We start from the raw sequence: 12,082 nt of genomic DNA on the forward strand, positions 1-12,082 counted from the left end.
GGAAGAAATTAAGAAAACTGTTATACACAAGGCAAGACTGCAGTCCTATTACCCACCATTGGAAACATCCCCCCAGTAATACAGTGGACAGTTTATAGTTTGGACAGTCTGTCTCCTCCATATCTGATGTTGAAATGTGATTCCCAATGTTGGAGGTGGAGGCCTGGTAGGATAAGTCATGGGAGCAGATCCCTCATGAATGACTCAGCACCAACCCCTTAGTGATAAATGAGTTCACAATTTGTTCACACAAGCTCTGGTTGTTTAAAAGGGTCTGGGACCTTCCCTTTCTCTCTTGCGCCATCTCTTGCCTTCGGATACACCTGCTCCCACTACATTTTCTGCCATAAGTAAAAGCTCCCTGAGGCTTACCAGAAAGCAAGCAGATGCTGGTCCCTTGCTTTCTATATAGCCTGCAGAACCATGAGCCAATTAAGCTTCTTTCCCTTGTAAATTACCCAGCCTCAGGTATTTATAGCAAAACAAAAACAGACTAAGACATAAAATTGGCACCAAGGAGTAGTGCATTTTACTATGACTATACATAAAGATGTGGAAGCAGCTTTGGAACAGGGTAACAGACAGAGGTTAGAAGAGTTTGGGGGGCTCAGAAAAGAAGAGGAAGACAAGGGAAAGTCTGGAACTTTTCAGAGATTGGTTAAATGGTTGTGACCAAAATGCAGATAGAAATATGGACAGTGAAGGCCAGGTTGACATGGTCTCAGATGGAAATGAGGAAATTACTGGGAACTGAAGCAAAGGTCGCCCTTGTTACAACCTAGCAAAGAACTTGGCTGCATTTGCGTCCATGTTCCTAGGGATCTGTGAAGGTTGAACCAAAGAATAAGGACTTAGGAAGAGTATGTGGCGGAAGAAGTTTCTAAGTAGCAAAGTGTTCCAGAAGTAGTCCGGCTGCTTCTAAATGCCTACAAGCAGATACAGGAACAAATAAATGACTTAAAGTTGGAATTTACAATCAAAAGGAAAGCAGAACATAAAAGTTTGGGAAATTTGCAGCCGGGCCATGTGGCAGAGAAAGAAAAAGCATTTTCAGGAGAGGAATTCAAGCTGGCTATGGAGTAATCTCTTGCTAGAGAGAAGAGCATGACTAAAAGGATGCCAAGGGCTAATAACTGAAACAACGGGGAAAAGGCATCAAAGGCATTTCAGAAGTTTTCAGGATGTCCCTCTACAGAGGGCCTAGGAGAGGCAAGAACGGCTTAGGGGGCTAAGCCCAGGTTCCCACTGCCCCGCAGAGCCTAAGGACACTGCTCCCTGAAGCCCTGCTGCTCTACCTCCAGCCATGGCTCAAAGGGCCTCAAGTACAGCTCAGGCTGCTACTCTAAAGGGTGTAAAGCACAAGCCTTGGCAGCTTTCCTGTGGTGCTAGGTCTGCAGGTGCACAGAATGCAAGCAAAAAGGAGGCTTGGCAGCTTTCCCCTAGATTTCAGAGGATGTATGAAAAGGCCTGCGTGCCCAGGCAGAAGTCTGTTGCAAGGAAGAAGCCCATACAGAGAACCTCTATGAGGGCAATGTGAAGGGGAGAAGTGGGCTGGAGCCCCCACACAGAGTCCCAACCAAGTAGAGCTATGGGAAGAGGGCTACTGCCCTCTAGACTCAACAATGGTAGAGCTATCAGCAACTTGTAATCTCAGCATGGAAAAGCTGCTGGCACTCAACTCCAACCTGTGAGAGAAGCCATGTGGGCTGCATCCTTCAAAGCCACAGAGGCAGAGCTGCCTAAGGCCTTGAGAGCCCACTTCTTACACTGCTGCACTCTAGGTGTGGAACAAGGAATCAAAGGAGATTATTTTGGAGCTTTAAGATTTAATGACTGCCCTATTGGGTTTCAGACTTGTATGAGGTCTATTGTCCCTTTCTTTTGGCAGATTTCTCCCTTTTGAATGGGAATGTTTACCCGATGCCTGTACCATCATTGTATCTCGAAAGTAGATAAATTATTTTGATTTTACAGGCTCATAGGTGGAAGGAGATGGGTTTCAGATGAGACTTAGGACTTTGGACTTGATGTTGAAATAAGTTAAGACTGGGGGACTATTGGAAAGAGATGCTTATATTTCACGATGTGAGAAGAACAAGAGATTTAGGGGGCCAGGGGCAGAAGGATACAGTTTGGATGTTTGTCCCCTCCAAATCTCATGTTAAAATGGAATTACCAATGTTGAAAGTAGGGTCCAGTGGGAGGTGACCGGATCATGGGGGCAGATCCCTCATGAATGCCTTAACACCATCCCCTTGGTAATAAGTGAGTCCATGCTCAGTTATTTCAGATGAGATCTGGTTGTTTAAAAGAATCCTGGACCTCCTCCTTCTCTCTCTTGCTCCCTCTCTTGCCATGTGATGTACCTGCTCCCACTTCAACTTCCACCATGAGTAAAAGCTCCCTGAGGCTTCAGTAGAAGCCAAGCACATGCCAGTGTTATCCTTCCTTCCTATACAGCCTGCAGAACTGTGAGCCAATTAAACCTCTTATGAATTACCGAGTCTCAGATATTTCTTTTTTTTTTTTTTTAAAGACGGGGTTTCACCATGTTGGTCAGGCTGGTCTTGAACTCCCAACCTCAGGTGATCTGCCCGCCTTGGCCTCCAAAGTGCTTGGATTACAGGTGTGAGCCACCACGCCCTACCTCAGATATTTCTTTATAGCAACATGAAAATAGACTAACACAAACAACAATCTCTGAAGAGAGTCATTCAAACATTATTATGCCACCTAAACTATACTAATTTTCTCTTTTTCAATCATGCTATGACGTCTTCACCAAAGCAAACCTTCAGCCAAAGTTCGGATGAATTAAATCTACTGCCTTTTCCTGACTTTCCTGCATTTGACCTGACTTTAAACAAAGTCAGAACTCTGTCAAAAGAGATGAAATTAGCAGCATGACATAACTTCAATGTGAATTCATGCTGGGGACTGGTGACAACTTCCTCTTCTAGTGGTTTATAAATAATCTGTCTGATCTAGAATTTGCATTAAACCTATTTATGCACATATGTTCTTTCAGCACCTTTCAAAGTTCCTAGATCACTGAAATAATTCTGTGGTTCTAAACTCAAACTCTCCCAGGATTTTATGGCAGGAGACACAAGCACATGGGTACCCTTGGCATCTTCACTCATCTTGCAAAAGTTCATTCTGTCTCTTTCAGTCTAAAGGTGAGTATTATCGACAGAGTACAAAATAAGAGCTTTCTCTGTCATAAATCGATGTCACACTACCAGGCTAGGCCTAGGCAGCAGCCTAGTACTTCCTAGTTCCAAAGGCAACTTTAGAAGACTTTTTTTTTGTTCTTATTGTTTTAACCTGTACCATTTTTCAAAGCTTCCACTCATTTGGGGCTTTAACTTTTTGAAATTAACTATGTATAACCTTCTTGTTTTATACTAAAATTAATAATTATAAGCTCAGAGAAATACTGCCTGTACAACCATTCTTTGTTTATTTGCTAGTCTGATTTTCTTTTTCTTTTTTAGCTTCCTTCCAGCATGTAAGCTTGCCTGATTTTCTGTAACTCTTCACCAAAGATCATTTGCATTAGATGTTCTAAATTACATTTTTGACAGTTTCACAAAGTTCCTTGGGTCAATATGTTTACAAAAGGTCCAGTAATAGCACCTATCTTGTTTTTCCTTGAAACTTTCAATATCTGCTTTCTTAAAAATCTAGATATGTGTATGACAGGATCCCTCTCAACTCTCCTGAGCTTCAACAATAAACAACTTGATATGACTGCTTTTTCGGATGGTTCATTTCATTGCTACTTGGTTAATAATTTGTCATTAATATTCAATATTAAGTAAAGTTCTCAAGTTCAGGATAAATTAAAACTTCAACAAAGGAAGCCAAGGAACTGTATTTAGATCTCACTAGGCATTTCAGCTAGCATCTTTTTCGTAACTTCCTGTTTTCCCATTTACACCAGGTACACAGTCACCATTTCTTCTACCCACTTAACGTGGCCTGTTAACGAAAGAACACAATCATGTTATCTTTGTTCCACTTTCCAATTATGTTCTCTGGGTTTTCCCCCTCGGGTTGCATGGATTCCCCTTCAGATGTATACCTTCTTAACATACAGAGCCCACTGCCTCACCACCCCGCAGGTCTTTCCTTCTCAATAGCCTGCAGCTTGTCAACACTAGATTCCAATCTTGGGTCTCATCTTACAAAACTCCAGTGATACCTAAAACACACAGCCTTTTGTTATAAGGCCCAGCTCATTTTATCATCCATGTTCTGCACATTTGCAGAGAGACATCTGAGGGACCAAATATTATTTCTAGTTCCTGTATCAGTTGTTTTCTCCTGTAAATTACTGGCCCTTCCTCCCTCCTAGAAAGAGTTCTTCTCATGAATTTAAACAATTTCACTCTTTATCTGGTCTTTTTAGCCTTTCCCCTCAGTAGTTAAAGCTTTCTATCACTCAGCCAGACTCTAGAAAATTATGTTCTCCCTGACTCTGTGAGATACAGTGACTTCCAGCCAAGATGGTTCAGATATCAAAATCCCTTTCACTGACACCATATAAAGTCAGTCAATTCTATTTTCAAGTCTCAGCGATTAATGAGAAGAAATGGTTAAAATGTCATCTATGGGCCGGGCGCGGTGGCTCACGCCTGTAATCCCAGCACTTTGGGCAGCCGAGGCGGGCGGATCACGAGGTCAAGAGATCGAGACCATCCTGGTCAACATGGTGAAACCCCGTCTCTACTAAAAATACAAAAAATTAGCTGGGCACGGTGGCGCGTGCCTGTAATCCCAGCTACTCAGGAGGCTGAGGCAGGAGAATTGCCTGAACCCAGGAGGCGGAGGTTGCGGTGAGCCGAGATCGCACCATTGCACTCCAGCCTGGGTAATAAGAGTGAAACTCCGTCTCAAAAATAAAATAAAATAAAATAAATAAAATGTCGTCTATGCTCTCAAAGTCCTTCAGTTCCCTCATCAAGGGTCAGAGTGCAGGGCAGGAGCTTCTATGAGCCTTTTTCATACGTACAATCAAGAAGTTGAAGAAGAAAGTTCAGTTGGAAGGAACAAACAAATAAAAAATCAAAATGAATGCTGAATTACTGTTATCTAGAGCAGCACTTCTCAAAGGTTAATGTGCACACAATCATCTGGGGATCTTGTTAAAATGCACATTCCCATGCAGCAGCTTTAGGGTGTGGCCTGAGAATGTACATTTCTAACAAGTTCCAGGCATGCATGCGCTGCTGGCCCATGGACCACGCTTTGACTAACGATTCTGATACCTACATAAAGCAGGCTTCATTCATTCCTGAATCAGTCTAAACTTCAAGGATACCATAAAAATAAGCACTGGCCAGTAGCCCACAAACCTAGTATTTAAAATAGAAGCAGTATGGTACAGTGTAAAAGAGTCAGACTTGGATCAGAGAACATTTGTTCTAGTCTTAGCTCAGCTTGGCTCCAAATTTTCCAAAACTATTTCAGCTTGAGGAAACTTAAGCAGGACAGATGAAGAAAATAATCCCTATATCTAGACAGAAAAACGCCACAGAGAGATCTTTTTTTTCTTTTTTCTTTTTTTTTTTTTTTTTTAAGACGGGGTTTCATTGGCTGGGCGTGGTGGCTCACGCCTGTAATCCCAGCACTTTGGGAGGCCAAGGCGGGCAGATCACCCAAGGTCAGGAGTTCAAGACCAGTCTGACCAATATGGAGAAACTCCGTCTCTCTAAAAATACAAAATTAGCTGGGCGTGGTGGTGCATGCCTATAATCCCAGCTACTCAGGAAGCTGAGGCAGGAGAATCACTTGAACCTGGGAGGCAGAGGTTGCAGTGAGCCAAGATTGCACCATTGCACTCCAGCCTGGGCAACAAGAGCAAAAGGGTAAAGTCATATAAATCCTAAATTAACCAAGTAATGTAACATTTATTTCCTCTCTCACTGTGTTTTATGTGAGAAAAACCCCATTTCTTTAAGTCACAGTCAGGTAGATTTCTTGGGACCTGTCGGCATTCCTGACTTTATCTCCACTGATCTCCATCTTCAACACCTGGTATAACCCACAAACAGATCTGAAGAGACTGGGATGATAAGTCTTAGAAATGAAAGATTAAACTGAAGTATAACAATCACTTTGCCCTCTCAACAAGTGCTTTTAATATAAAAAATATAGACTCAAATTGATTAAACATACTGAATAAAAGAAATTTAATATCAGCATTACCAAGAGTATACACTCATGGAATGTCCGAAACAAAGTTGAACCTCAAAGTGCCTGTTAAACTAGTAATGTAATATGTAGGCACCCAATATGGAATTCAGGATCACTAATTTCCATCCTTGAGTGGCAGCTTGCAAACCACAATAAGAATTTATTCTATGATATTACAGAGATAAAACTATGACTCTTCCTCAGAAGGAAACATATCTCAACTATCTAAATTTATTTTATTATTATGTATGTATGTATTTATTTTTGAGACAAAGTCTTGCTCTTTTGACCAGGCTGCAGTGCAATGGCACAATCTCACCTCACTGCAACCTCCTCCCGAGTTCAAACAATTCTCCTGTCTCAGCCTCCCGAATAGCTGGGAATACAGGTCTGTGCCACCACGCCTGGCTAATTTTTTTATTTTTAGTACAGACGGGGTTTCACCCTGTTGGCCAGACTGGTCTCGAACTCCTTACCTCAAGGCCCCCTGGGCCTCCCAAAGTGCTGGGATTACAGGCATGAAGCACTACTCCCGGCCTATTTATTTTTTAAATAGAGACAAGGTCCCCCCATGTGGCCCAGGCGGGTCTCAAACTCCTGAGTTCAAACGATCCTCATGCCTTGGCCTCCCAAAGTGCTGGGATTACAAGTGAAGCCGTGGCACCTGGGCTACGATCTAAATTTCTACATTCCCTAAGAAATAGCTGTCGTCCCAACACTCCACAATGGATGTTAAAACAAAAAAAATTCTTTTTTTTTTTTTTTTTGAGACGGAGTTTCTCTCTTGTTGCCCAGGCTGGAGTGCAATGGCGCATTCTTGGCTCACCGCAACTTCCACCTCCTGGATTCGAGCGATTCTCCTGTCTCAGCCTCCCAAGTAGCTGGGATTACAGGCATGTGCCACCACGCCCAGCTAATTTTTTGTATTTTTAGTAGAGATGGGGTTTCACCATGTTGGCCAGGATGGTCTCGATCTCTTGACCTCGTGATCCACCCACCTCGGCCTCCCAAAGTGCTGGGATTACAGGTGTAAGCCACCGAGCCTGGCCAAAAATTCTTAACAATTAACCTACTTTAATCTACTTCTAAATCATAAATAGAAATATCTTTTTTTTTTTTTTGCAATAGCATCCAGGCTGGAGTGCAGTGGCGTGATCACTGCAACCTTGGACTCCTGGGCTCAAGTGATCGTCCCACCTTTTAATATATTTCAGATTAAAATAAAAATGTCTTAAATAGCAACAGTTTGTAGAATATCCTCATCTTCTAGCCCACTGTATATACCTGCCATCCCTGACAAATCCAAGGAAGATATGTGAATTGCCTTTAAAAAATGTTTTCAATTTTAACCAGGATATAAGTATGCTTAATCTGAATGGTCAAGTGTCTATTTGTAATCCAAACACTCTGGAGGCCAAGGCGGGTGGATCACCTGAGGTCGGGAGTTCAAGACCAGCCTGACCAACATGGTGAAACCTCGTCTTTTAAAAAAAAAAGGCGGCCGGGCGCGGTGGCTCATGCCTGTAATCCCAGCACTTTGGAAGGCCGAGGCAGGTGGATCACGAGGTCAAGAGATCCAGACCATCCTGGTCAACATGGTGAAACCCCGTCTCTACTAAAAATACAAAAAATTAGCTGGACATGGTGGTGCGTGCCTGTAATCCCAGCTACTCAGGAGGCTGAGGCAGGAGAATTGCCTGAACCCAGGAGGCGGAGGTTGCGGTGAGCCGAGATCGTGCCATTGCACTCCAGCCTGGGTAACAAGAGCGAAACTCCGTCTCCCAAAAAAAAAAAAAAAGTGTCTATTTGTTTTCTAATCCTTAAAATTACCAAAGCATTTATTTATAAACATCATCAATAAATGGTACCATTTTATAATTATTTGAACCAGAAGTCTGAGAGTAGAATTTCTATGTTTAGCAAATAAAAATATCATATGCCCAGTTATATTTTTAGCATAAGTATATCCCAAATTGCCTATACTATTGCATTTACTTAGACTAAAAAAAATTTTAGTATAAGTATACACCAAATATTGCATATATTCTTGCATTTACTTATACTAAAAAATCATTCAGTTTATCTGAATTTTTTTTTTTTTTTTTTTTTTAAGATGGGTTCCACCATGTTGGTCTGGCTGGTCTTGAACTCCCAACCTCAGGTGATCCGCCCGCCTTGGCCTCCAAAGTGCTTGGATTACAGGCGTGAGCCACCACACCCGGCTCAGTTTATCAGAAATTCTAACTTAACTGGGTATCCTGTATTTTATCTGATAATCCTAGCTGGAATTCTTGCTCTATCACCTCTCACATAGGAGACACCACACCAAGACCTGTCAATCACACTTCCTAAAAACATCTAGAATCCATCCACTTTCCTCCATCTCTTCTGCCACGACCTTGGTCTAAACCACCAATGAAGGATCTCCTAGTCAGTCTTTCTGCTTCTGCTTTTGCAGAAATATCACTCACTTTTTAAAAATTTTTTATTTCAAAGCTACCGCAAATTAAAATATCAGTCACTTTAAACACAGTATATCAACTTAAAAATAAGAGAAATAGGCCAGGCGCGGTGGCTCACGCCTGTAATCCAAGCACTTTGGAGGCCAAGGCGAGCGGATTACCTGAGGTCGGGAGTTCAAGACCAGCCTGACTAACATGGTGAAACCCCATCTTTATTAAAAAATAAATAAATAAATAAGAGAAATAAATGCTAATTTCAAGTTTCTTATTTTCTGGGGTTATTTGGTAGCTCTGGAAATCTAAAATCCCTAAATCAGCATAAGAGTCGCCAGTAAATTTACAATGAACAGGTCGAAGCCTCTCATGAGTAAGTAACCTCTGAAACAATCCCTCTTCTTATTTTCCAAGGAAAGTAACAATTTTCTTAGGTATGCTGGAGCCAATGACCAATACAATCCATTTGCTAATTTGTCTTTATTGATGCAAGGAACAAACCAGGAAAAAATCTGGGCAGAAATGGTAAATTTGGGGCTCAATAAAGTTGTTTTAAAATATTCTTCTGTTTCAGAATGAATTCTAAGATTATTGATAAAGAATCTCCTTGATTATAGTGCACCACGGTGAGCCAGAATTCTATCACCTGACCGTGAGACAGAATTCTGTCATCCAGAGTTGCAAAGCCCTGGGGCACAGCACTAAACAATTTGGGCACTCAGCAAGTTAGAATTCAATAAATATCAAACACATGGCGCCAACTTTTTCAGATGACTGATGCTCAGGAACAGTTGATGAATAGATAAATGTTTTGGTTGTGAGAGCTAGAGTTCTCTCTGAACACTGCCAGCCTATCACGTTGTCGTCTAATCAATGAATTCTATCAAAGCAGCATACACATGGAAATATAAGTACAGGTTTCAAGGTTTGTGTGACACTACAGAGCTGTATGAGCTAGCCAAACTGAACACAAATTATTTCTATCAAAATAACAGCCCGGACCAAGGAAAATACGTTTCCCTGTATATCACAGAGGCCGCAGTATTGGCACGAATGACTCCTATCATAAAACATGATGGCAATTCAAGTGTTTCAAAGTTCTCACAATTTAAATCTGAATGTTCACCCACTTTAATACAGAGCACCAACAAGTCTTAATATTGTTAGTACTAAACAAACGCCACTCAAGCTCTTTCCACAAGAAAAAGGCATTACAAATGCAGTCAGAAAAGCATCTCCAAGGATGAGTTATATAGTTAGGGCTCAGTTACTTAATAAACAAGCCTTTCTGTGACTAAAACCTAATCATATCACCAAAAACATTTTTGGAAGCCATATCTGAGATATGTTTTCAGTATATCTAATCTTCTCCTCTACAGTAGGAAAATGACATTTCAGACTGTAGATACACTGACCAACATTACAGATTACGGAAGGATGAAATTTCTGGATGAAAGGGGTCGAGTCAACGCTTATAACACAAGTGTAGGCAAACCTTGAAGCCTGCACTTGTATTCCCACGTGTAACCTGCTTTGCCGGTATTCGTTGATGAGACAACGTGACAGACTAGCAGCACTGGGAGATCTGTAGCTCTCACAATCAAAACAGTGTGTTTGTGAAATAATTCAGCTCCCTTTCCTTTTGGCATCGGAGCTGCAGACCCAGCAAGTTGTTTCTGTCACTAAAAATGCGCTGGGAACTACACATAGAGCTGAAGTGAGCTTTCTTATGAGACTTCCCTGGGGGACAGGTCCAGAAACTCTGAAAAGAAACTGCTGTGAGACCATTTTAGCCCGAGGGATCCCAAATCCTTAATGGGATGCTGCCGCGCGGCGATTTCGACTGCGAAGCTTTCCAACACCCTTACAAGGTCCACTGCGCGGGAAGCAATTGTTTGGGGGCCTTCCTCAGAATCAGGCCTTTCCGGCAGCCCTCCTCCAAGCCCTGCAGGGCAGGGAGCTAGTCCTGTGTCTAAAGGCGCGGCGAAGCGAGTGGGGTGGTCGCCGGCCAGCTAAGTGCCGCCGGGTGACCAACTCTGCGGCGCCGGCGCCGAGTGTCCGGACCCGATTAAGGGGAAGGATTAGAAAGGGGGTGCCCGCCGGGCCGCGTACTCACCCTCCCCGGCGAACGCCCGGCGCCCGGGTAAGGATCCGCGCCCCGACCCCGCGCGGCCTTCCGGGTAAGCTGGCCGTGGCCGCTGGGACCTGCACTGCGGGCCGGCTCCGCGTGGCTCGGCTCCGCCGCGGGATCTGGACTGGCCCGTCATCCGGTTCCCGTCCCAGGCGGGCTCCGGCCCGGACCAGGCCCCCGGCCTCTCACCCAGACCTCAGGCTTCCACCACAGCCCCCAGCCCGGGCCCCGAACACGCGCCCGGCCCCTGCCTCTCTGCCCGGCCCCCACGCCGCCTCCCATCTCTCTCATCTCCGGCCGGCGTCCCCACGACCCGCCCGGACCAGGCCCCCGGCAGGGCCCTCCGTCGGGTGGGCGCGCACCTCTCCTTGGAGTAGAGCTGCAGCTGCTGCTCCTGCTGCTTCTTCCGGATAAACGCCATGGAGAGCAGGCGCGGGCAGGCGCGGAGCGCACAGGCAGGCCCCGCCGCCGCCCGCCGAGGAGGTCTGGAGGAACTGGGGAGGGCGGACTCCGTAGGCGGCTGGGGAGCGCGCGGCTGCCGGCCTGGCTTCCCGTGCGGCGCCGCTGGGCGGCCGAGAGCCCGACGCTGCGCCCCGGGGCCCCGCGGCGTCCCCGCCGCGCTCACCGCAGCATCCTGGCGTGGGGACTCCGGCGGCGCCGTGACTCAGGGCCGGAGGAGGGGCGCGCGGTGACACGAGGAGCCCCAAACTCAGGCGCCCTCAGGGGATCGCCAGGTCCAGCGGCCAGACTAGGATCCGTCCTGACATACTAAACGTTTCACCACTTTATCATCCATTGCAGGCTGCGTTTTAAATATTTTACGCATAAAAAGGGTGCTGGCCCATAAACCACCAATCTGTTGGCCACAAGGACTTGAAATGACAACGTTTTGGGTCCTCAACTGTGAAAAAAAAGTGACAGCAGTTAAAGAGGTGAAGACAATTGCATCTAACTATTCCAAATACACCAGGAATAAGTGGGGATTTTATAGCCAAGGAGCAAGGAGCAGGTGTTCGGAAAATTGCTAAGAGGAGACATCAATTAGGGGGGAATTCTGGCTGAACCACCCTAACAGGAGTCCCACTGAAGGCAGGCCAGGGGTCAGATACGAAGGGTAGGAAGTAAAGAATTTTGATCACCTATGGAGGATGTGGCAATGTTACTTCTTAACACTGCCTGTACAAGGAAGTGCACACAAGGACCTGGGAGAAGATTCAGAAGCCTGGCCTGAAGTTTGACCAAGCAAAGAATCTTTAACACTTAATCTCCTGATTGTTGAAATAATTGGTCTCAT

The 12,082-nt window shown here is 44.6% G+C and overlaps 1 protein-coding gene across 2 annotated transcripts in view; it reads right to left on the reverse strand.

Moving 5' to 3' along the window:
• Positions 1-11,232, reverse strand: part of NSMAF (neutral sphingomyelinase activation associated factor) — a 75,559-nt gene extending 64,327 nt beyond the window's left edge. For both annotated transcript variants that reach the window (XR_010345527.1, XM_012463736.2), the window contains exon 1: positions 11,151-11,232. Coding sequence is in view for 1 of the 2 variants with exons in the window: in XM_012463736.2 (XP_012319159.2) it covers positions 11,151-11,209 (59 nt within the window). In the remaining variant the exon portion in view is untranslated. The remainder of the gene's footprint in view (positions 1-11,150) is intronic.
• Positions 11,233-12,082: the final 850 nt, after the last annotated feature.

Source organism: Aotus nancymaae, unplaced genomic scaffold (genome assembly GCF_030222135.1).
Source record: "Aotus nancymaae isolate 86718 unplaced genomic scaffold, 86718_ANA_hifiasm-v0.15.2.pri h1tg000036l, whole genome shotgun sequence".
Lineage (NCBI taxonomy): Eukaryota > Metazoa > Chordata > Mammalia > Primates > Aotidae > Aotus > Aotus nancymaae.